We start from the raw sequence: 20,468 nt of genomic DNA, 5'->3' as shown, positions 1-20,468 counted from the left end.
CCTCCCACAACTTTACCAGACTGCAACTTTATTGAGGATGTGTACGGTGTTGGGCAGGGGGCGGGGCTCAGGGCTTGATCAGCCAATCACAGTGGGGGTTGACTCTGTAGACGTCCAACAGGGGGCAGTCTGGGTGGAGTCGGCGCTCAGCTGGCGGAGCAAAGAGGAGAGACGCTGTGTCAGACCCACAGACAGACAGACAGGAGGTGGGCGGGGCTAGGACAACTCACCAATGTTCCCTCCCACTTCGTACAGACGGATGGAGCTGCTGGAGGAGGAGAGGTGGAGGTTACTGGTTCTGCCTGCCTGTCTGTCTGTCTGTCTGTCTGTCTGTCTGACCTGCTGTGACCCTGGAAGTGGGCGGTGACGTCTCTGGCTCTGGTCTGTCCATCCAGCTGCACAGCCATGGAGACCCTGGAGTGGAGGGGGGCCTGGACGCGGATCACACCTTCACATAGCTCCGCTCCCTGCACACATGCGCGCCCGTGCACGCACACACACACACACACTGGCTGAGTGAGCCGGCTGGTGGTCTCGAGGGGGTGGGGTCTGTGTCTCACCTGCGTCCAGTTGGAGTTCCTGCGTCGCTGCAGCAGCTTCTTCCTGGTCCTGGCCAGGCTGTCCCACACCTGATTGGACGCCTGGGTCATGTGTCTGACCTGAGTCAACAGGAAGTTGGGCACCTGTCGGAGCGAGCGGGAACAGGAAGTGATGTCACAGGAGGTGTGACATGTGCGTGTGAGAGGGGGGTCAGGGTGGGCGTGCTTACGGTCCACAGGAGGTCCTGGTGTGTGATCATCAGGCGGACCAGGTAAGCCCCGCCCACTGCCTCCTCCATCTCCTCCTGCGCCGTCAACACCGGCGCCTTGCTGCCACCAAGCTGGCGGCGCCCGTGCTGGTGGCGGTGGGCGGGGAAGAGGTTGGGTGCCATCACCATGGAGACGTTCCACAAGCTCATCCGGTTCTGGTCCTGGTGGGCCACCACGGCCCTGAGGAACACCAACAGGACCTAGGAGCAGACAGGAGGTGGTGACTAGTAGAGAGGAAGTGGTGATGGGTGGACAAGAAATGATTGACAAGAAATGACAGGAAGTGGTGGTCAGTGGACAGGAAGTGGTGGTTAGTGGACAGTCAAGACGAGCAGACAGGAGGACGGGGTCAGGTCACATGACTCCCTGTCCAGCTTCTGCCCTGGCTGTGATGTCACCACGTGAAGCTGCTGTTTGATTGGCCGGGGCCATGGAGGTCATGTGACTCACCCGCAGTGTTTCTCTGTGGGCTTCAGGGAGCAGCAGGCTGAGGAGCTGCAGGGCCTGGACCTGGTGGAAGACCGAGGAGATGCCTGCACAGACACACACACACATACCCACACACACAGGTCACACTGCCTCCTCTGTGTGTGTGTGTGTGTGTGTGTGTGTGTGTGTGTGTGTGTGTACCTAGCACGGCGCGGTAGCTGGCCAGGTGTGTGTGTGTCAGCAGAGGTGTGGGCAGCTCCCTGATGAACATCTTCAGCAGACCTGCAGCCTCCACCTGTCTCACTGCCGACCAGTCGAACCCTGCGAAGCACCTGTCTAACTCTCTGCGCAGATACTGCAGACAGGCCATCAGTCAGCGTGTGTGTGTGTGTGTGTGTGTGTATGTCTGTCTGTCTGTCTGTGTGTTTGCGTGTGTTACCTTGAGTCTAGCAGCTGATCCTGGAACCCTGAGGAGACCTTCAGTCTGTAGGCTGCTCTCCAGGACACTCAGCATCTACACACACACAAACAGAGGTCAGCTCCGCCCCCTCCTCCTTCTCCAATCAGCAGAGTCAAGCCCTAATCAGCTGATCACCTTCTGAAGAACCAGAGGAACTTTGATCCCTGGGGAGGACTTCCTGTCGCCGTCCAGCAGAAACTTGAGAGGGACACCGAACACACCGCTGTCTGAGGACAGACAGGCAGTCAGATAGACAGGCAGACGGATAGACAGGCAGTCAGATAGATAGGTAGTCAGATAGACAGGCAGTGGGATGTTAGTCGGTCTTTCTGCCCACTTACTATTGCTCTGTCACTGTTTCTGTGTGTGTGTGTGTGTGTGTGTGTGTGTGCACCTCGGCGGAGTAGGCGGCGGCGTAGCGGGTGGGTGCGTTTGATTTGGACGCCCAGCGAGAGCAGGAAGGTGGAGAGTTCGATGTGTGTGATGTAGCCCAGGCTGAGCAGGTCACGTGACGACAGGTCGTCTGCCCATGTGAGGCCCTCGGAGGGTGAGACAGGCACAAACTCCACACACACACACACACACACACACACACGTAGACATCTCGTGGGTGGAGTTATTGGTGATTGACTCAAAGCATGATGGGAAATGAGCGCCAGACTCACCGGCCGCTCGCCACTCTCATCGGCATGGAAACGCAGGCAGTCCCAGCAGACCCCGCCCCTCCGGTGCTCAGCCACGCCCTCAGAGTAGGGGTAGTCCCTCAGCAGCCAATCAGCTCGCCTGGAGTCGCTGACGGTGACGGGGGGCGTGGCCGGACAGGTGTGGGCGGCGGGTGGGGTCAGCTGATCCTCAAAGAGGAGGGTGGGGAGGGGCGCTCGCCCTGGACACACACACACACACACACACACAGAGTCAACCACAGACAGGTGAACATAAAGACAGGTGAGAGGACAGACAGACCATCAGTTTTGGGGGCAGACAGACAGGTGAGAGGACAGACAGTTAGATGGAGGACAGACAGACAGACAGATGGAGGACAGACAGACAGACAGACAGACAGTTGTAGGGCAGACAGACAGACAGGTGAGAGGACAGACATGCAGGTGAGGACAGACAGACAGACAGTTGTAGGGCAGACAGACAGATGGAGGACAGACAGACAGACAGACAGTTGTAGGGCAGACAGACAGGTGGTACCTGGGTGCTTGCTACGGCGGATGGTCTTGGTGGAGGTGTGGTATCTACAGGGTGGAGGTGGAGACTCAGTAGCGCAGGGGTCGGAGCCTCTCTCTGCTGACTCCTCGTCGTCCCCCTGGAACTGTGGGAGGAGCCACAGGCCATGTGAGGGAGCCGGGCAAAGCTCCCGTCCAATCAGGTGTGGCGTGAGGCTCAGCAGTGAACTGGCCCAGTTGCCTGTCTCTCTACCTGTCTACCCTGCCAGGCTCCGCCCACCACCCCGTGCAGCCCCACCTGAGTGAAGACGTCCCGCACGTCTCTGATTGGCTGTCGGTTGCGGCTCTTCAGCGTCTGGTTGTAGCGATCCAGCCTCCTTCTCACCGTCGCCGCCTGCTGGCGGGTCAGCGTAGAGATCAGTGCCTCGGTGCTCGGGGGAGTGGCCTCCTCTGCGGGGGCGGAGCCAGTCACCAGGGAGGACAGCCCAGCCTCGGTCAGCCACGCCTCCTCCTCTGGAGAGGGAGGGGGAAGTGGGCAGAGTCAGACAAGGTGACCTTTGACCTCTGACCTGCCAGTCACACCTACCGTCCACACTCTTCCTCTCCTCCTCTGTCTCCTCCATCTCCACTTCCTCCTCCTCCTCCTCCTCAATGCTCTGCACCTCCCTCCAGTAGGTCTCCATGGCGACACGGGGGTCAGAGGTGATGGTGTGGACGACAACATCCTACCGGAACAGGAAGGAAATACCATGTCGGCTAATGAGGCGTCAATCTTCGACGCTCCTCTCCTCCCCCTAGTGTTTCCCAGCGGTGCCACAGCGTAGCGGCGCCCCCTCCTGTTCCATTGCAGCAAATCACAAGTCATTTTATCAAGGCTCACTTTGTTACAGCGGACAAGCAAAACATATTAAACACCTGCAACTACTGTGTGTGTGTGTGTGTCTGTGTGTGTGAACGGAAGTCAGCCTTTTCCACTCTATTGATCTGTGTGTGTGTGTGTGTGTGTGTGTGTGTGTGTGTGTGTGTGAGTGTGTGTCTGCGTGTGTGCTGAGGGGCTAATGGTTCGGTTCCCCAGGGGAGGACAGAGTGGGGTTGACGCTAATGCTAATGCTAATGCTAAGCTGCTCTAAGTGTCCATTAAGAGATAACGGACATGTGGACCAATCAGAGTTGCAGTTTCCATCCTGTCTTCCTCAGGACACAGACTGGACCTGGACCTGGGTTCCCTGAATACACACTGGAACACAGCTAGCTAGTTGGCTCCAGGTTCGGCTGGTCCAGAAACACAACCAGAACCAGAAACCAAGGAGTGGATCAGACCAGTCCGGGTTCCTGATGGTTCTGGCCTCCAGAGGGAGCTGCTTCTGGGTATCAACAGGATATCAATACACTACCAATAGCTATCAACACACTGCAAACAGGGTATAAATGCACTGCTATGGTTATCAGTAGACTATCAATAGTGATCAATATGTGGCCAGCAGGGTGACTCACCTCCGCTCTGTCCGGCGGCTCCATCACTCTGGACACTGGGAGGATGGAGGGAGTGGGGGGGCGGAGTTATGTGACAAGGGGTGGGCTCGTCATCGGAGGGTGTGACGGTGTGACGTCATGTGTGTAGGTGGGAGGTGTTGTGTTGTGTTGACACTGTGGTGGGACAAGTTGAGAGTGATGTGGCTCCCCCCTCCTCGCTCATCATGACGTAGTGATGACGTATGAAGGACGGGACAGATTCTTTATTCATTTGCAGGGGGAAACTTTTGAACAAGTGGGTGATGACGTGTAATTTTTATCTTCTGCATATTTGGTACTGCCAAGAAAACTCTCTCTCTCCCTCTCGCTCGCTCGCCCTCCCTTGTGAGCGCATGCGCACCAGGCCTCCTCACTACTTCCGTGTTGTGGCGGACAGCGGAGTGCGGCGGATCATCTCAGACGGTAAGTGCTGGATTTCCACTCGGTCCGACTCCGGTTCCGGTCCCGGTCGTTCCCGGCTCGGACCCCTGAGCATGGGTTCCTCCTCTCGGCTCTGAGTTGCGACTCAGACCGCTCACAGGAGCCCTGAGGCCGGCGCACTGAGCCGACGGATCACCGCCGGGCTGGAGTGGTTTGTTGTTTCCTGCCTCGACCTCAATCCTGTCGCACTTCCGCCTGGACCTTCACAATAAGAGTGTGGACGGACCGGTCCCGGTCCTGGTCCTTCCCCGTCTCATTGAACTCACGTTGATGTCACGTGGGCGACTCGCGCTCACTTTTCCTACCCGCGTGCATCTGCTCATGATGAGTTGTGTGTTAACTGTCAAGGAGCTCCTCGCTCCCAGCTGGCCTTGACTATAAATTACGTCATCACTTTCATCAGTTGTCCCATTACTGCCAATCATGTTAAACACGCGCGAGTGTGGAAAAGATGCTGATGATGCAGATGATACTGTAACACCTGGCTATTCAATCAGATGAGATCAGGCTACTGTGCAGTACAGTCACTGTTCCTGAGTGTTAACGCTGCTGTGTCCTCCAGAAGAAGAAGAAGAAGAAGAAGAAGAAGAAGAAGAAGAAGAAGAAGAAGAAAGCATGAAGAACAAAGTCAGCAGCACTCAAGGTAACAAAACAGGCACACACACCACTGTTGTAGCTAATAGTCGTTAGTGATAACTGTTAGCATATGTTAGCATGTCAGCTGCTGATGTTCACCTTACACTGTGTGTGTGTGTGTGTGTGTGTGTGTGTGTGTGTGTGTGTGTGTGTGTGTGTGTGTGTGTGTGTGTGTGTGTAGTGAGTGTGAAGCGGCGCTCCTGGTCCTGGCAGCAGTACCTGGCCGAGCAGAAGGCTGAGGCTGCTCCTGTCTCACTCTTCACTCAGGTAGCTCTCACACACTTTGGTCTCAGCCTGTGTGGACAAACACACACCTCTCACTTGTCTGTCTATCTGTCTGTCTGTCTTCTGTCTGTCTGCAGTTCCAGTCTTTCCCCAGCAGGAGGTGTGGTTTCAAGGTGGGGATGAAGCTGGAGGGCGTCGACCCTCTGCATCCCTCCATGATCTGTGTGCTGACTGTGGCCGAGGTAACACACACACACACACACACACACACACACACACACACAAACCAGCGCTGAGGCTGATCAGGTGACCCCTCTCTCGTGCAGGTGATTGGTTGTCGGCTACGTCTTCATATCGATGGCTTCTCAGAGTGCTATGACTTCTGGGTAAATGCCGACTCTCCAGAGATCCGACCGGCCGGCTGGTGTAAAGACAACAACCACAAGCTCCACCCACCCAAGGGTGAGTCACAGTAGCCCCGCCCCCTTTCAGCCCCACCTGTAGCAGTAGCCACGCCCCCTCTCCATTTTACCAGTAGCAGTAGCCCCGCCCCTCTGTCTGTCTGACATCATCCCCTCTCTGTCCCTGCAGGTCACAGTGAGAGTGATTTTGATTGGCTGCTCTACCTTCAGTCCACCGGCGCTGCTGCTGCTCCGCCCACCCTGTTCACCTGTCTCACTGCAGTCAGTATTGCCCTACCTGCCTGTCTGTCTGTCCACCTGCAGCCCTGTGGTCACCTGTCTGTCTGTCTGTCTGTCCCCTGCTGTGTCAGAGCTGTGGCTTCCAGGTGGGGATGAAGCTGGAGGCGGTGGACAAGAAGAACCCCGGTCTGGTGTGCGTGGCCTCCGTCACCGACGTCATGGACGACCGCTTCCTGGTCCACTTCGACAACTGGGACGACACCTACGACTACTGGTCAGACAGACAGGCTGCAGTTCCAGTGTTTGTCCAGCAGGTTGGGCAGCAGACTGACGTTGACACTTGTTGTGGTTGAGCAGGTGCGACAGCAGCAGCCCGTCAATCCACCCCGTGGGCTGGTGTGAAGAGCATGGACGACCTCTGACTGCCCCGCAAGGTCAGACTTCACTCTGGAGTTCACTTACACTGTAGTTTAAACTGTAGTTCACTAACAATGGACTTCACTAACTCTGGAGTTCACTCACCCGGGAGTTCACTAACACTGTAGTTCACTCTGTAGTTCACTCACACTGTAGTTCACGGTCATGCCAACTGTTATTCAGTACTTACTAACGCTGTAGTTGACGCTGTAGTTGACTTCCTTTAGTCACCGTACTTTTATTTTGTAGGCCATCCGAACCCAGAGAACTTCCTGTGGGAGGAGTACCTGCAGGAAACTGGTTCCAGTGCTGCTCCCAGTTCTGCCTTCTGCCTGGTGAGGAAGTGAGCATGATGATGAGGAAGAAGCAGCAGCAACAAGCAGGAAGTGGGCAGGTGTCTCCTGACAGGTGCTGTTGTTGTGTCCAATCAGAGAGCTGCTCACGGCTTCCAGGTGGGCCAGAAGCTGGAGGTGGTGGATCGTAGGAATCCCATGCTGATCCGCGTCGCCACGGTGACGGAGACGGACGACTACAGGCTGAAGGTAGTGCTCCGCCCACTGGCCCTGCGGCCACCCGTGATGTCACAGAGGGCGACGATGACGGTGATGTGAGCAGAATTCCCCCCCCAACCTCTCCACACCCAGATCCACTACGACGGCTGGTCGGAGCAGTTTGACCTTTGGTGTGACAGTGACCTCAGTGACCTTCACCCTGTTGGCTGGTGCCAGAGGACCGGACACCCGATGGAACCGCCCCCAGGTGAGAGAGAGAGAGAGAGAGAGAGAGAGAGAGAGAGAGAGAGAGAGAGAGAGAGAGAGAGAGAGAGAGAGAGAGAGAGAGAGAGAGAGAGAGAGAGAGAGAGAGAGAGAGAGAGAGAGAGAGAGGTCTCGCTCACTCTTAAGTGTGTGTGTGTGTGTGTGTGTGTGTGTGTGTGTGTGTGTGTGTGTGTGTGTGTGTGTGTGTGTGTGTGTGTGTGTGTGTGTGTGTGTGTGTGTGAGAGACAGGCTCCTCCCCCCTGCCCTCCCCCTCTCAGGGGGTGTGTCCCACCCACGGCTGTCGAGGAGTCGGACACATCAGAGGAGCCAAATACACCGGACACCACAGGTCAGTATCTCACTCTTCCCCCGACTCCTCCTGCACCTCCTCCCTCAACAACTTGATTAACTCTCATCTCCTCCTCTTAACTCTTCTTCTTCCTTCTCATCACCTCCTCCTCTTTCTGGGGTCTCCTCCTCCTCCATCACATCCACCTCCTCCAGTGCTTTTGGATGTCCCTACTCGGACATCAACATGAGGAAGGAGGTGGCGCTCCCTGACAGGTTGGGAGGAGAGCGAGTCATCACCTTGGTGCCCGTCACCATGTATCACCAGGGCAACCGCCCCGACAGGTGAGACAGGCTGCTGACCACACACACAGACAAACAGCAGGGGGCGCTGTGACACCTCCTTCCTACTGCTCCACAGGAAGAGCGCTCAGGTGAAGGCGGAGCCACGAGACCAGACAGGGGCGCTGCCACTGGGCAGGAAGAGGCACGCAGACAGGTGAGACACAGAGAGGTGAGACAGGCGTAACAAGTGAGACTCAGGCAGGTGAGACAGGTGAGGGGTCCTCTGATTGGCTGTCTGTCTCTCTCCTCAAAATAGACGACAGGTTCTTGTGAAGAGAGTGTGGAGGTTGTGTAACACTGGATTATATAACACACACACACACACGCACACAAACACACACACGCCTGAACAGAGAGGTTTCATTGGTCGGCAGGATTTCAAATTACAAGTGGGAGGGGCTTATCTGTCTGTGACTCCATCCTCAGACTTCGCCATCCAACCAAGTTTGTGCGTTTGAAAGGTGAGGAGGAGGAGCTTCCGCTCAATCCAGGTACAGTTGGAGGTCACATGACCCACGTACAGCCGACCTGTCTGTCTGTCTGTCTGTCTGCCTGACTGACTGTCTACCTGTCTGTCTGCCCTCAGAGTCCAGCCTGCGGGCCGTGCTCCACCAGTCGGTCTTTCTGTCGGCCCTGTCGCCTCAGCCCGGCCGAGACCTGTCGCTCTGCTGGGAGCAGCACCGCAAGCTGCTGCCAGGTGTCGCTGGAGAGACGGCAGACAGCGTTCGCACCTGGAGCGTCCAGCAGGTCGGAGCCACGCCCCCTCCCCTCTGCCTGTCTAGCCCTCTCTCTCTCTCTCCACCGTCTCTCTCTCTCTGTCTATGTCTCTTGGTCACCTGTCCGTCTCTCAGCAGGTGGCCGACTTTGTGGAGTCACTTCCTGGTTGTGAGGACCAATCCCAACAGTTCAGGGATGAGGTGAGCTGACCAATCAGCTGCTTTCTTCACTTCCCCCATGAACTGCTGTGACCTGATTGGTTCTTTTCACTGATTCTCCAGCAAATTGATGGGCGGGCCTTTCTTCTGCTCACCCAAAGGGACATTGTCAGGATCATGTCAATCAAACTTGGCCCCGCCCTCAAAATCTACAACTCCATCTTGATGTTTAAACACACTCAGGACAGAAACGAATCAGACACTCAGGACAAAAGCCAATCAGAAGCTCAGGACAAAAGCCAATCAGAAGCTCAGGACAAAAGCCAATCAGAAGCTCAGGACAAAAGTCAATCAGAGACTCAGGGCAAAAGCCAATCAGAAGCTCAGGATGGGAACCAATCAAAGGCTCAGAACAGAAACCAATCCGAGGCTCAGGACACGAGCCAATCAGAGGCTCAGACCAATGCTGAACAGTAAAAACCAAATGGTGAATCCAAAGACTGACTGTCGCTGTCAATCAGCCGTCCCTTCTTCCTGGTGGGCGGTTCTTTATTTTCCAAAAGGAGCGCGTCATTCAGCCTGACATGTCATGTGACACGGTCACCAATGAAAAACAAGCCAAACAGATGAAGCCCAGAGTCACTTCAGCCCCTGCTCACAGTGGAGAGACCACACAGATGGTTCAGGCCCCGCCCACTGGGAGGACCACGTGACCACTTCCTCCGGTGGCTCCTGATTGGTTGATACCCTCAGGTCGGGGAGCTCCTCCCTTTTGCAGGTGTGTTTGTAGCGATGCAAACACTCATAAAACTGAATGTAACAAAGACCATCAAACCCCCTCAGTGCCCTCCAGTGGTCGTTAGTGTGACTGCACCTCTCAGACACGTTGCACTGAGCCCTGGTCCCCACCCTGGTCTTCACCCTGGTCCCCAACCTGGTCTTCACCCTGGTCCTCACCTGCTCAGGCTGACTGTGCAAGCTCTGCCCTCCCGACGAGACGCCACGATCAGAAGACCATCAGGAGGCGTGGCCAACCTGAAGACGCCAGGCCATGAGGTCAAAGGTCAAAGGTGTTTGCTGTGAGGACTCTTGAAGGAAGCAGGAAGTCAATGATGTCGTCGCTATTTTAGCTCCATGGCCTCACCACACCTGAAAACATGCAGGCTCCGCCCCCTTGCCGTGATGTCATTATTCTGCTCAGGGACAGTCCCGCCCACCGGGAGGAGCGCTGTGATTAGTCAGCTGGTGGCAGGAAGTGGCTTTTTCTTTGTGACCCCAGAGTCTTTATATTTCTATTGAAGATGTTTAGATTTGTATGTCGCCCCCTGCTGGCCCTCAGGACAATCTCTCTCTCTCTCTCTCTCTGTCTCTGTCTCTGTCTCTCTCTCTGACTTCGCCCCTTGTGATGTCACCTGCTGTAACAGAAGTTTTTCTGTGTGTGGAGATGAATAAAGTTTCAGTGGTCTGACCCGGTCTGAGCTCAGGTGTGTTTACCTGGGGAGTGTTGCTGCCCCCTGCAGGATCCCCTCCTCACCTGCTGGACGATGTCATCACTCCCTGTGATGTCATCGCCTTCAGGGAAACAGGAAGTGTGTGTGTATGTGTGTGTGTGTGTGTGTGTGTGTGATGTCAGAGGCTTGCGGAGCTGAAACCATCTTCCGTCTCCTAGCAACAGCATCGCCCTCGACAGGCGGTCGGCAGGACGACAGGCGTTGTGCTCTCTCTCTCTTTCCCTCTCGCTCTCTTTCTCTTCCTCTCTTTCCCTTTCTCTCTGTCTCTCTCTTTACCTCTGTCTCTCTCTCTCAGCGGGAGGGGCTTGTTTGGCCGCAGTGGCGGGGGAGGGGAGAGAGGCGTCGGGAGGAGACGAAGGCTGACGGTGAGTCGCGTTTCTCTTCAAACAGCTGCACCATCAATAACCGATCGGCCTCCTGCTGGAGGTATCGATCCTGCATTGGGACCAGGGAGTATTGATTCTGTTTTGGCTAAACCAGGAGTATTGATCAGCCTTGTGTTGATTCTGTATTGGCTTGACCAGAGAGTATCGATCAGCACCCCCCTGGAGCGATTGATCCCTCATCGGCCCAGGCAATATTGATTGTGTACTGATCAACTGTGTATTGATTCTGTATATTCCGAGTGTATTGATTTTATTTTGGCTGTACCAGGCGTATTGATGAGCTTTGTATTGATTCCGTATGTTGGTTTGAACACGTAGTATCAGTCAGCCTCCCCCTGAGGGTATTGAGTCCACGTTGGACCAGGGAGTTTTCAATATGTATTGATGATTCTATATGGAGTATTGCTGCAGTGCATGCTGGGAGTTGGCTGCTCGCTCTGGCGTCACCCGTCTTGTGCGTTTGACAGGAGGTTTGTGGCGGCGGCGGTCCAGGTGAGTTGGCAGTGGGCGGGCCCAGCTTGCCAGGCTAGCCGCCGTCTGATTGGCCGTCAGAGATGATTGCCACCGGCGGCCTGCTGAGGATCAACGCCAGGAGTCGCCAGGAATTGCTCAAGCCCAGGACGCACAAACCGCCGGGTCACAAGAGGAAAGGCAAGAAGAGGTAACACACACACACACACACACACACACACACACACACACTGTGCTGTGGTGGGGATGATGTCACTTCCTGTCCCCGCAGGAGCAGCGAGGTGGTGGTGGTGAAGGCCAAGCTGAAGCTGATGTCCCTCTCGGGTGTGGTGGCGGCGCTGGGCGTGCTGGTGCTGCTGGCCGGGCTGCTGCTGGCTGCGCTGGGCTACTGGCCTCGCCACGGTCTGCTCTTCTCCCTGCGCCCACAGGGGGGCGCCACCAGCTCCACGCCCGCACCCTCTCACCTCCAGGTGGGTCACACACACGGCAGCTGGGCTTGACTTTCTGGTGACCTCCTGTCGACCTCTTATGTCCAGGTGGAGGGAGTAGATGGCGCTGCTGAGCAGACAGGAAGTGTGAATGGGACGGCTGGCTTCCTGGCTCACTTCCTGGACAGGTGAGTCACTCACTCCTCCTCCTGCTCCTCCTGCACCTCCAGTGTCTACTTCTTACTCCTCCTCCCCCTCCACCTTCCTCCTCCTCTTCCTCCTCCTTTCTCATCCCATCCCTCCCCCTCCTGTGGGATGGTACATGACCCACTCTGCCCCCCTGTGGCCCCTGCAGGTACCTGCACTCTGACAGGCTGAAGGTCCTGGGGCCCCTCGTCATGGGCGTCGGCATCTTCCTCTTCATCTGCGCCAACGCCGTCCTGCACGAGGAGCGGGACCGCCACACCAGGGTCATCAACCTGAGGGACGTCTACTCCACTGTCATCGACCTGCACCGCCGGCCAGGCTCCGCCCACTTGACCACGCCCCCCACACACCTGGTCAACTACAGTCAGGCCACCAGCCTGGGGAGCAGAGCCAGGAGCTTCCCCTCCTCCCTGCAGAGAGGGAGGGAGGGAGGAGGCGCTGGAGGAGGAAGAGGAGAAGGAGGAGGAAGAAATGGAGGTGCAGCAGCTAGAGGAGAAGGAGAAGCAGGAGGAGGAGGAGGAGGAAATGGAGATGGAGGAGGAAGGGAGGCAAGAGGAGGAGGAGGAAGAACAACTGGTGGTGCAACAGCAGCAGCAGGAGGAGCAGCAGCAGCAGCAGCAGGAGGAGCAGCAGCAGGAGGAGCAGCAGCAACAGCAGCAGCAGGAGGAGCAGCAGCAGCAGGAGGAGCAGCAGCAGCAGCAGCAGCAGGAGGAGCAGCAGCAGCAGGAGGAGGTGCTGCTGGCAGAGTCTCGGTCTTCACTGTGTACCAGGAGCTCCTAGATCGTCCTCCCCCTTCCCACAGCCTCTCCCTCCTCCCAGCCGCCCCCTCCCCCCAAGAGGAGGAGCTCAGGACCTCTTCCTTCCCCTGGCCCCGACCACTGCCTCCTGCTGCCCCCTGCAGGAGACACTCGGCAGGAGCAGCAGCAGGAGCAGCAGCAGCAGCAGCGGCAGCAGCAGCAACAGGCAGAGCAGCAGAGGAGCAGGCATGCTCTTGCAGCTCCTCCCACCTCCACCAGGAGGTGCTAACAGGCTCCCTGGAGGCCCTGCTCCTCCTCTGCTCCTCCTTGGCCACGCCCCCCTCCGTCAGCAGGAGGCGCAGCCTGCCCTGTGCCGCCGCGGTGCACTGCAAACTCTTAGACTCTTAGACTCTGTGACATCATCACATCACGTGACTTCACGTGGGAAGTGCTCCAATCAGGAGCCTACTCACAAGTCATGTGACACTTGCACAGCGTCGGCAGGAAGCACTTCCTGTTGTTGGACTGTTGGTCGCCGCGGCAACAATGAGTCTTCCACAGGGAGGGAGGTGGGACCAGCGCTTCCTCTCGACCAATCAGCAGCCTCTGTCTGTCCATCATCCATCCATGTGTGATTGGCTCTGAAACAGGAAGGGACTTTGACGAGGCCTTCACTGATTGGCTTGCTTCCTGGAACACAGTTATCATGTCGCTTCGCAGACGAGGAGGAGGAGCCTAAAGTCTTCCAGCCTGACACCACCTGCCAACAGCACAAGGACCAATCACACGCCTCCTCCACTGTGATTGGTCCATTTCCACTGACTCTGTAAGCACACCAAGAACTTTCCTGTTTCCGACAACCGGACCACCACTTCATCTTCCTGACGGCACTTCCTGAGTCCTGACCACCACTTCCTGTTCCTGAGCTCCACTTCTTGTTTGGACACTTCCTGTTCCTGAGCTCCACTTCCTGAGTCCTGACCACGACTTCTTTTTCCCTGACCACCACTTCCTCTTCCTGACCGCCACTTCCTGTTCCTGACTGCCACTTCCTGTTGCTGACAATCGCTACCTTTTCCCTGATCGCCACTTCCTGTTCCTGACCGCCACTTCCTGTTTCTGACTGCCACTTCCTGAGTCCTGACCACCACTTCCGGTTTTTGACTGTCTCTTTCTGCACCTGACCGCCACTTCCTGTTCCTACAGGAGGATCTTCATCACTGAGAGCACAAAGTCTGGGGAGCAGCACTGTAACTCACTCTGAAACACACTCTTACACACACACTCTCTCACACACACTCTCCCTCTCTCTCTCTCTCTCTCTCTCTCGCTCGCTTGCCCCCCTCCCTCCTCTCTCTCTCTCTGGGACAATAGCCCCTGCTGGGGGTGAGGGGAGGTGGTGGGGGGTCAGTTAAAGGGACGGCACCAGTTTTTCCTTCAGTGTGACTTTATTCCAGGTTGAGTTTCAAGTTTCATGCTGATGTTTTGTTTCATCCAATCAGATGCTTTGATTAAAATTGAATGATGACAACAAGGTCACGTGATTGGCTGGTTGTGTTGTGTGTTGTTTTCTTTGAAAAGTTGCTGGTTTTGCCGAGTTGTGCTGATTTTCCTCTGGAGGAACTTTATCGGCGCCCTCTGCTGCTGTTTGTGGGGTCACCCCCCCCAACCCCTCTCTGCCCCTCCCCTCCTGACTCCCCCCCCCACCCCGCCTCGGTCAGATGGTACAGTCCAGCGCCCCCTCCACACCCCCGGTCCCTCACCTCCCTCCCCCTCTTATTGAGGGGATGAATGAGAGTGAAGCATTCCAACACATTCCTGCAGCAGACTGGTGGCCGAGCAGCACCACCAGTCAGATGAAGACCACAGAGCTGAAGACCATGATGATGATGAAGATGATGATGATGATGAAGATGCTGCTGCTGCTGTTGGGGACGCTGGTCCTGGACGGAGCTGCAGCTCAGCAGCAGCAAGGTGAGTGAGCACCACCTCTATTGATCCTGCCTCGCTCGGCCGGTCACATGATTGGCTGATCAGCTGATCCCCGCTCTCAAAACTTCCCCAACACTTTGAGCTTTGTTGTCGTTGTTTCTGCAAAGAGGGAAAAAACAACCGCACACAACCTGCGTTTCCCTCACTTGCAGCGTGACTGGGCCTCAGTGGCTGCTGCTAGCCCTTAGCGCCGCTGGCTGTTAGCACCGCTAGCCAGTGGCCTCTCTCTCTCTCTCTCCCTCCCTCTCTCCCTCTCCCAGCATCGGGCCAATCAGACGGCCGTCTGTGGAACCTGCTGAGACAAAGTGTGACAACATCGTTACAGAGAACAATCAAACTCCGCCCCTTCCTGCACTAAACCCCCTACCCTCTGTGTGTGTGTGTGTGTTGGGGGAGGGGTCAGAGGTCAATCTGAACATCAACATTCCTGCAGCGCGCAGGACCAGCAGGGTGGATTGACGATGAAGAAGAAGTGTGTGTGTGTGTTTCCAGACACCCAGCTGAGGTTTTCACACCTCCACAGCTGATCACACACAGCTGTTAACATCTGTGTGTGTGTGTGTGTGTGTGTGTGTGTGTGTGTGTGTGTGTATTGTGATGCTAAATGCACCTTGCTTGACTTTGAAATGCCGGCTTATCACCAGAGGGTCACGTGACCCACGGAGGTTTTGTCCTCCTGCAGCGAGTCACTCAGTGAGTCACCTGGAGCTGATTCTCCTGGTTTGAATGTGACTCCTGACTCAAACAGGAGGATGCTAACAGTTTAGCGTGTCGCTAACAGGCCTGTTCCCCGCCATCTTCAACCTGGCCAGCAACGCCGTGATCAGCAGCAACGCCACCTGTGGAGACCCTCACGCCGAGGTCTACTGCAAACTGGTGGAGCACGTCCCGGGTCAGCGCATCAAGAACCCGCACTGCGCCAGGTGTGACGCCAACTCCGTCCTGACAAGAGGTACCACGGCTCAGCGTGTGTGTGTGTGTGTGTGTGTGTGTGTGTGTGTGTGTGTGTGTGTGAGAGAGAGAGAGACAGAGAGAGAGGGAGATGAATGAATCACTGACCTGATGAGTCAGTGAGCCATCGTTGCCCCCTGCTGGCCACCACTGAGCACTGCCTGTGTGTGTGTGTGTGTCTTCCAGAGCGTCATCCAATCACCAACGCCATTGACGGGACCAACCGCTGGTGGCAGAGTCCCAGCATCAAGAATGGCCGTCAGTTCCACTGGGTCACCATCACCCTGGACCTGCAGCAGGTCAGTCAGCTGGTCCCAGCAGCGACTCTGTTCTCCAGGACTCTGGTCCAGCAGCACCTCCACTGAGGAGACACAGAAGTGATGTCATGTCACAACACAACAACAACTGATTGGATGTTGTGCTGTCTTGTGTTGTGTTGCAGGTCTTCCAGGTTGCCTACATCATCATCAAGGCTGCAAACTCCCCTCGACCAGGTGGGCCTGCCTGTCTGCCTGTCTGTTTGCCTGTCTGTCTACCTGCCTGTCTGTCTGTCTGTCTCTCTCCCACTCTGATCACCTGTCTGTCTGTCTGTCTGTCTGTCTGTCTGTCTCTCTCCCTCTCTCTGCCACAGGTAACTGGATCCTGGAGCGCTCTCTGGACGGCGTGACCTTTGACCCCTGGCAGTTCTACGCCATCAGTGACTCGGAGTGCCTGAGCCGCTATAACATGGCGCCCACGCTGGGCCCGCCCACCTACCGCAATGACACTGAGGTCATCTGTACCTCCTACTACTCCAGGCTCAACCCGCTGGAGCACGGCGAGGTGAGACGAGTGGCTACGCCTGTCTGACTTTCTGACCTGTCTGACTTTCTGACCTGTCTGTCTGTCTGCCTGCTGCCCCCCACTTGTCTCACCCCTCCACCTCGTCCATCTGTCTGTCTCTCAGATTCACACCTCCCTCATCAACGGCCGCCCCGGGGCCGACGACTTGACCTCTGACCTCCTTGACTTCGGCTCCGCCCGCTACATCAGGCTGAGGCTTCATCGAATCAGGACGCTCAACGCCGACCTCATGACCTTGAGCACCCACGACCCCCGAGACATCGACCCCATCGTCACCCGCCGGGTGAGCCACAGCTGACGCAGGTTGTTGTGTGGTCGTGTGGTTGTGTGGTTGCGTGACTGGGAGTTGTGTTGCAGTACTTCTACTCCATCAAAGACGTGTCGGTGGGCGGGATGTGTATCTGCTATGGCCACGCCCAGAGCTGCCCATTGGACCCCATCACCAAGGTGACCACTTTCACTCACCTGCACAGACACTCACCTGCCACGGACACACTGACCCCATGTGTGTGTGTGTCTGCAGAAGCTGCGCTGTGTGTGCGAACACAACACGTGTGGGGAGAGCTGCAACCGTTGCTGCCCGGGATTCAACCAGCAACCCTGGCAGCCTGGAACCGTGTCTGAGGGAAACACCTGTCAGAGTGAGACTGGCTCCTGTCTGTCTGTCTTACTGACTGTCTGTCTGTCTGTCTGTCTGTGGAAACACTTGTCAGAGTGAGACTGGCACCTGTCTGTCTGTCTTACTGACTGTCTGTCTGTTTGTCTGTTTGTCTGAGGGAAACACTTGTCAGAGTGAGACTCACCCGTCTGTCTTCTTACCTGTCTGTCTGTCAGAATGCAACTGCCACAACAAGGCGTTGGACTGCTACTACAACCAGACGGTGGCTGATCTCTCTCTCAGCCTGGACGCCGAGGGCAAGCGGCGAGGGGGCGGAGTCTGCATCGACTGCCAGCAGAACACAGCTGGCATCAACTGTGACACCTGCAAGGACGGCTTCTACCGACCTGCACAGGTGAGCAGGCAGACCAGCCTGACAAGTAGCAGTCAGACAGCAAGGAGAAACCCATGTAGCACAGACTGCAGTGGACCACCTGTCATCACCTTGTGTGTGTGTGTGTGTGTGTGTGCGTGTGTGTGTGCGTGTGTGTGTGTGTGTGTGTGTGTGTGTGCAGGTGTCTCCTCTCTCTGACTCCCCCTGTGTTGAGTGTGACTGTGACTCCAGAGGATCCCAGTCGACCGTCTGCAGCCAAGACCAGCAGCAACCAGGTGACCTCCACCACTCTGCTTCTCCTCCTCCTCCTTCACCTGCTCCTCCCCCATGTCATCCTCCTCCGCCTCCTCCTCCACCTGCCTCTCCTCCTCCTCAGGGGTCATCGTTCTCTCTCTCTCTCTCTCTCTCTCCCGCTGTCTCCCCCTGCAGGTCAGTGTGAGTGTAGGCGGGGCTTCAGCGGCCGCCGCTGTGACCGCTGCTCCTTCGGCTTCTCTGGTTTTCCTCTCTGCTCCCCCTGCCAGTGCCTGCTGGCCGGCAGCACCAACAGCGACCCCTGCAGTCCGTGCACCTGCAAGGTAAGCCCACGACAGGTTCCCCCCTCCTCTGACCTCTGACCTCTCACCCCTGACCCCTTATTTGTGTTCCTGTGTGTGTGTCCCCAGGCCAACGTGATGGGGGGCCACTGCGACCTGTGCCGTCCAGGCTTCTTCAACCTGCAGGCCGCCGACCCGCTGGGCTGCTCCGCCTGCTTCTGCTTCGGCGTGTCCGACGTCTGCGAGAGCTCCCATTGGCCCGCGGCTCAGGTGGGGGCTGGTGGAGGATGGGGAGGTGGAGGGAGGCGACGAAGGCCGTGCTGCGTCATTGTCTGACTTCCTCGTGTTGTGGCGTTTGTCTTGTCAGGTGCTTCAGGTGGATGCTTGGCTCCGCCCCTACCCCCTCCACGCCGCCCACTGGAACGAGCTGCCCTCCGCAGACCACGCCCCTGGCTACGCCCACCAACACACGCTGCTGTGGGAGGCGCCTGACGCCTTCCTTGGCAATAAGGTGACAAGCAGCAGAGAAAGAAAATCACACCCGTCTGAACAATACGTATGAAGAAACAAACAAAGATAAGCCACACTGGACTGTAAATCACAACTGAGAGGCTGAGTAGGAGAGAATTAACAGAACAAGAGCCCCAGTCCAACAAACAAGTTTACCAAACTCTCCATCTCACTCCACATCACTGTGGATTGTGAATTTCTGACCAATTCGCTGACGGTGGTGCAGCACATCTGCAGCTGTTCAGTGAGGAAACCCGGACGGACATTACACCGGTGTTGTACTGCGCTCCAGTTGTTTTGTTATGATGTGATGAAAGAGGTTAACTGGAAATGAACATTGTGTTGATTGTCGTCCTACAGCTGCTGTCCTACGGTGGCTTCCTCAACTTGTCATTGGGCGACGGCGGCTCTGACTCCGCCCAGTCTGACCTGCTCCTGGAGGTGAGGGGGTGTGGCGCTGGGAGAGGCGGGGCTTCCTCTCTGTCGCTGTCCTGTCGTTGAACCTCTGACTCCACCCCCCACTCACCTTCTCCCCCCCCCACAGGGTAACGGGCGGCGCCTCCACCTCTCCACCCCTGCCGCCTCGCTCGACCGCCGCTCTCTCTCCGTAGCGATGACGGAGAGCAGCTTCCTGGACACAGCCAGCGGGATGGGCGTGGCCCGCGATGACTTCCTGTCCGTCCTGGCCGGCATCACCTCACTGCAGGTGCAGCTCCGCCTCCATGGCTCGGCGGGTGAAGCTGTACGGTGAGTCACATGACCTATGTCCGTCTGCTGGCCTTGAGCCCGCCCCCTCCTCGATGTGACTCCGCCTCCTCCCTCTCAGCCTCCAATCAGTGTCCCTGGATGTGGCCGACCCGGACCAGGGGGCGGGGCCTCCGGCCGTCGCCGTGGAGACCTGCGAGTGTCCCTGGGGCTACAGCGGCACTTCCTGTGAGGTGAGGCTAGCTTCCTCTCTACTTCCTGTTTACTTCCTGCCCAGTGTCCACTTCCTGTGAGGTGAAGCTAGCTCCCTGTCTACTTCCTGTTTACTTCCTACGAGGTGAGGCTAGCTTCCTGTTTACTTTCTGTTTCCTTCCTGCCCACTTCCTGTGAGGTGGGGCTAGCTTTCTGTGTACTTCCTATTTACTTCCTGTCCTCTTCCTGTGAGGTGGGACTAACTTCCTGTGGCCCTGCTACATGCTACGGTGGCTGTGCTAATGCTGTTGTTGCGTCGCTAGGTGTGTCTGCCAGGGTTCTTCCGGGTGGGTGGAGTTTTGTTTGGAGGGAACTGCCTGCAGTGCGAGTGCAACGACCATGGCTCCCTGTGCGACAGCGATGGCGTGTGTTTGGTGAGCTGCTGCTGCTGCTACTGCTGCTGCTACTGCTGTTGTTGTTGTCATTGTCTGACACCTCCTCCCCCTCCCCCAGGATTGTACCCATAATGCCACAGGGCCCCACTGTGAACAGTGTCTCCCTGGTTTCTACGGCGACCCCACCGAGGGGACAGCCGAGGATTGCCGGCCATGTCCGTGCCCTTTGACCCTGCCATCCAACAGGTTGAGGCCACGCCCACTTTAGCTGCAGCGCTCAGGGCCACCAGTAGCTGGCGCTCACTTCCACTTTTTTCTCTGTCAGTTTCAGTCCCACCTGCGTGCTGGAGCCCTCAGGCCAGGTGTCATGTGACCAGTGTCAGGAGGGCTACACCGGGGCCAACTGTGAGAGGTGGGCGGAGCCACGCGGCCCAGCGACCCAGCGGCCAATCAAACTGAGCTCTCTGCTGACCAACAGTCCATCTGTCCGTCTGTCTGTCCCTCTGACAGGTGCGCCAGCGGCTTCCATGGGAACCCGCAGGAAGTGGGCGGGGCCTGCATCCGCTGCCAGTGCCATGGCAACGTGGACGTGAGTGAGGCAGGGCAC

General features: G+C 56.9%; 4 protein-coding genes across 11 annotated transcripts in view; 3 read left to right on the top strand and 1 right to left on the bottom strand.

Moving 5' to 3' along the window:
- Positions 1–9: 9 nt before the first annotated feature.
- Positions 10–4,514, bottom strand: arhgap28 (Rho GTPase activating protein 28). 2 transcript variants are annotated; one of them, XM_076049017.1, is made up of 15 exons: positions 4,368–4,514; positions 3,460–3,598; positions 3,172–3,386; positions 2,899–3,019; positions 2,364–2,581; positions 2,093–2,261; positions 1,834–1,925; positions 1,678–1,752; positions 1,440–1,593; positions 1,260–1,342; positions 770–1,009; positions 561–683; positions 340–467; positions 231–268; positions 10–150 (listed from the first exon to the last, which is right to left on the bottom strand). In XM_076049017.1, exons 1-15 carry the CDS (start codon positions 4,389–4,391, stop codon positions 68–70), a joined length of 1,902 nt encoding a protein of 633 aa, XP_075905132.1. In that variant the 5' UTR covers positions 4,392–4,514; the 3' UTR covers positions 10–67. The 2 variants fall into 2 exon arrangements, with proteins under 2 accessions (XP_075905132.1, XP_075905134.1); XM_076049019.1 differs by having other exon boundaries at positions 231–265.
- A 74-nt stretch (positions 4,515–4,588) lies between these two features.
- On the top strand, positions 4,589–10,476 carry l3mbtl4 (L3MBTL histone methyl-lysine binding protein 4). 6 transcript variants are annotated; one of them, XM_076049015.1, is made up of 18 exons: positions 4,589–4,808; positions 5,401–5,469; positions 5,644–5,729; positions 5,825–5,929; positions 6,014–6,149; positions 6,279–6,370; positions 6,460–6,602; positions 6,686–6,762; positions 6,995–7,080; positions 7,177–7,287; positions 7,390–7,504; positions 7,750–7,849; positions 8,005–8,133; positions 8,210–8,287; positions 8,560–8,624; positions 8,720–8,880; positions 8,988–9,050; positions 9,132–10,476. In XM_076049015.1, exons 1-18 carry the CDS (start codon positions 4,589–4,591, stop codon positions 9,483–9,485), a joined length of 2,190 nt encoding a protein of 729 aa, XP_075905130.1. In that variant the 3' UTR covers positions 9,486–10,476. The 6 variants fall into 6 exon arrangements, with proteins under 6 accessions (XP_075905130.1, XP_075905129.1, XP_075905128.1 ...); XM_076049014.1 differs by having other exon boundaries at positions 5,398–5,469; XM_076049013.1 differs by having other exon boundaries at positions 5,395–5,469.
- Positions 10,477–10,605: 129 nt separating this feature from the next.
- LOC142903420 (uncharacterized) lies at positions 10,606–13,674 on the top strand. Of its 2 annotated transcripts, none has more exons than XM_076049027.1 (5): positions 10,606–10,884; positions 11,373–11,566; positions 11,648–11,846; positions 11,913–11,992; positions 12,160–13,674. In XM_076049027.1, exons 2-5 carry the CDS (start codon positions 11,460–11,462, stop codon positions 13,154–13,156), a joined length of 1,383 nt encoding a protein of 460 aa, XP_075905142.1. In that variant the 5' UTR covers positions 10,606–10,884; positions 11,373–11,459; the 3' UTR covers positions 13,157–13,674. The 2 variants fall into 2 exon arrangements, with proteins under 2 accessions (XP_075905142.1, XP_075905143.1); XM_076049028.1 differs by having other exon boundaries at positions 10,606–11,566; positions 12,160–12,590; positions 12,654–13,674.
- An 886-nt stretch (positions 13,675–14,560) lies between these two features.
- Positions 14,561–20,468, top strand: part of lama1 (laminin, alpha 1) — an 18,370-nt gene continuing 12,462 nt past the window's right edge. Inside the window, exons 1-20 of the mRNA XM_076049006.1 lie at positions 14,561–14,722; positions 15,522–15,692; positions 15,878–15,990; positions 16,134–16,185; positions 16,323–16,513; positions 16,638–16,817; positions 16,892–16,981; positions 17,058–17,175; positions 17,369–17,547; positions 17,708–17,801; positions 17,956–18,101; positions 18,189–18,329; positions 18,427–18,570; positions 18,930–19,010; positions 19,114–19,316; positions 19,396–19,507; positions 19,790–19,900; positions 19,980–20,107; positions 20,187–20,273; positions 20,372–20,468. The exon at positions 20,372–20,468 is cut by the window's right edge and continues 115 nt beyond it. Coding sequence (XP_075905121.1) covers positions 14,605–14,722; positions 15,522–15,692; positions 15,878–15,990; positions 16,134–16,185; positions 16,323–16,513; positions 16,638–16,817; positions 16,892–16,981; positions 17,058–17,175; positions 17,369–17,547; positions 17,708–17,801; positions 17,956–18,101; positions 18,189–18,329; positions 18,427–18,570; positions 18,930–19,010; positions 19,114–19,316; positions 19,396–19,507; positions 19,790–19,900; positions 19,980–20,107; positions 20,187–20,273; positions 20,372–20,468 — 2,556 coding nt within the window. The 5' untranslated portion in view covers positions 14,561–14,604. The remainder of the gene's footprint in view (positions 14,723–15,521; positions 15,693–15,877; positions 15,991–16,133; positions 16,186–16,322; positions 16,514–16,637; positions 16,818–16,891; positions 16,982–17,057; positions 17,176–17,368; positions 17,548–17,707; positions 17,802–17,955; positions 18,102–18,188; positions 18,330–18,426; positions 18,571–18,929; positions 19,011–19,113; positions 19,317–19,395; positions 19,508–19,789; positions 19,901–19,979; positions 20,108–20,186; positions 20,274–20,371) is intronic.

Source organism: Nelusetta ayraudi, unplaced genomic scaffold (assembly GCF_046127955.1).
Source record: "Nelusetta ayraudi isolate G7.1 ecotype Tasmania unplaced genomic scaffold, CSIRO-AGI_Nayr_v1 ptg000110l, whole genome shotgun sequence".
NCBI lineage: Eukaryota > Metazoa > Chordata > Actinopteri > Tetraodontiformes > Monacanthidae > Nelusetta > Nelusetta ayraudi.
Note: the sequence above shows the minus strand (reverse complement) of the source record. Positions and strands in the feature narration are given on the sequence as shown.

Coding starts and splice junctions, on each gene's coding strand:
- LOC142903420 (XM_076049027.1), top strand. CDS start 11,460: ATGATTGCCACCGGCGGCCTGCTGAGGATCAACGCCAGGAGTCGCCAG. Junction 11,567..11,647: donor AAGAGGAAAGGCAAGAAGAG/GTAACACACACA, acceptor CTGTCCCCGCAG/GAGCAGCGAGGTGGTGGTGG. Junction 11,847..11,912: donor CCGCACCCTCTCACCTCCAG/GTGGGTCACACA, acceptor TCTTATGTCCAG/GTGGAGGGAGTAGATGGCGC.
- arhgap28 (XM_076049017.1), bottom strand. CDS start 4,391: ATGGAGCCGCCGGACAGAGCGGAG. Junction 2,582..2,898: donor CCGCCGTAGCAAGCACCCAG/GTACCACCTGTC, acceptor GTGTGTGTCCAG/GGCGAGCGCCCCTCCCCACC. Junction 151..230: donor CGAAGTGGGAGGGAACATTG/GTGAGTTGTCCT, acceptor TTGCTCCGCCAG/CTGAGCGCCGACTCCACCCA.
- l3mbtl4 (XM_076049011.1), top strand. CDS start 4,589: ATGAAGGACGGGACAGATTCTTTATTCATTTGCAGGGGGAAACTTTTG. Junction 7,081..7,176: donor CCAGTTCTGCCTTCTGCCTG/GTGAGGAAGTGA, acceptor GTGTCCAATCAG/AGAGCTGCTCACGGCTTCCA. Junction 7,505..7,749: donor CCCGATGGAACCGCCCCCAG/GTGAGAGAGAGA, acceptor TGTGAGAGACAG/GCTCCTCCCCCCTGCCCTCC.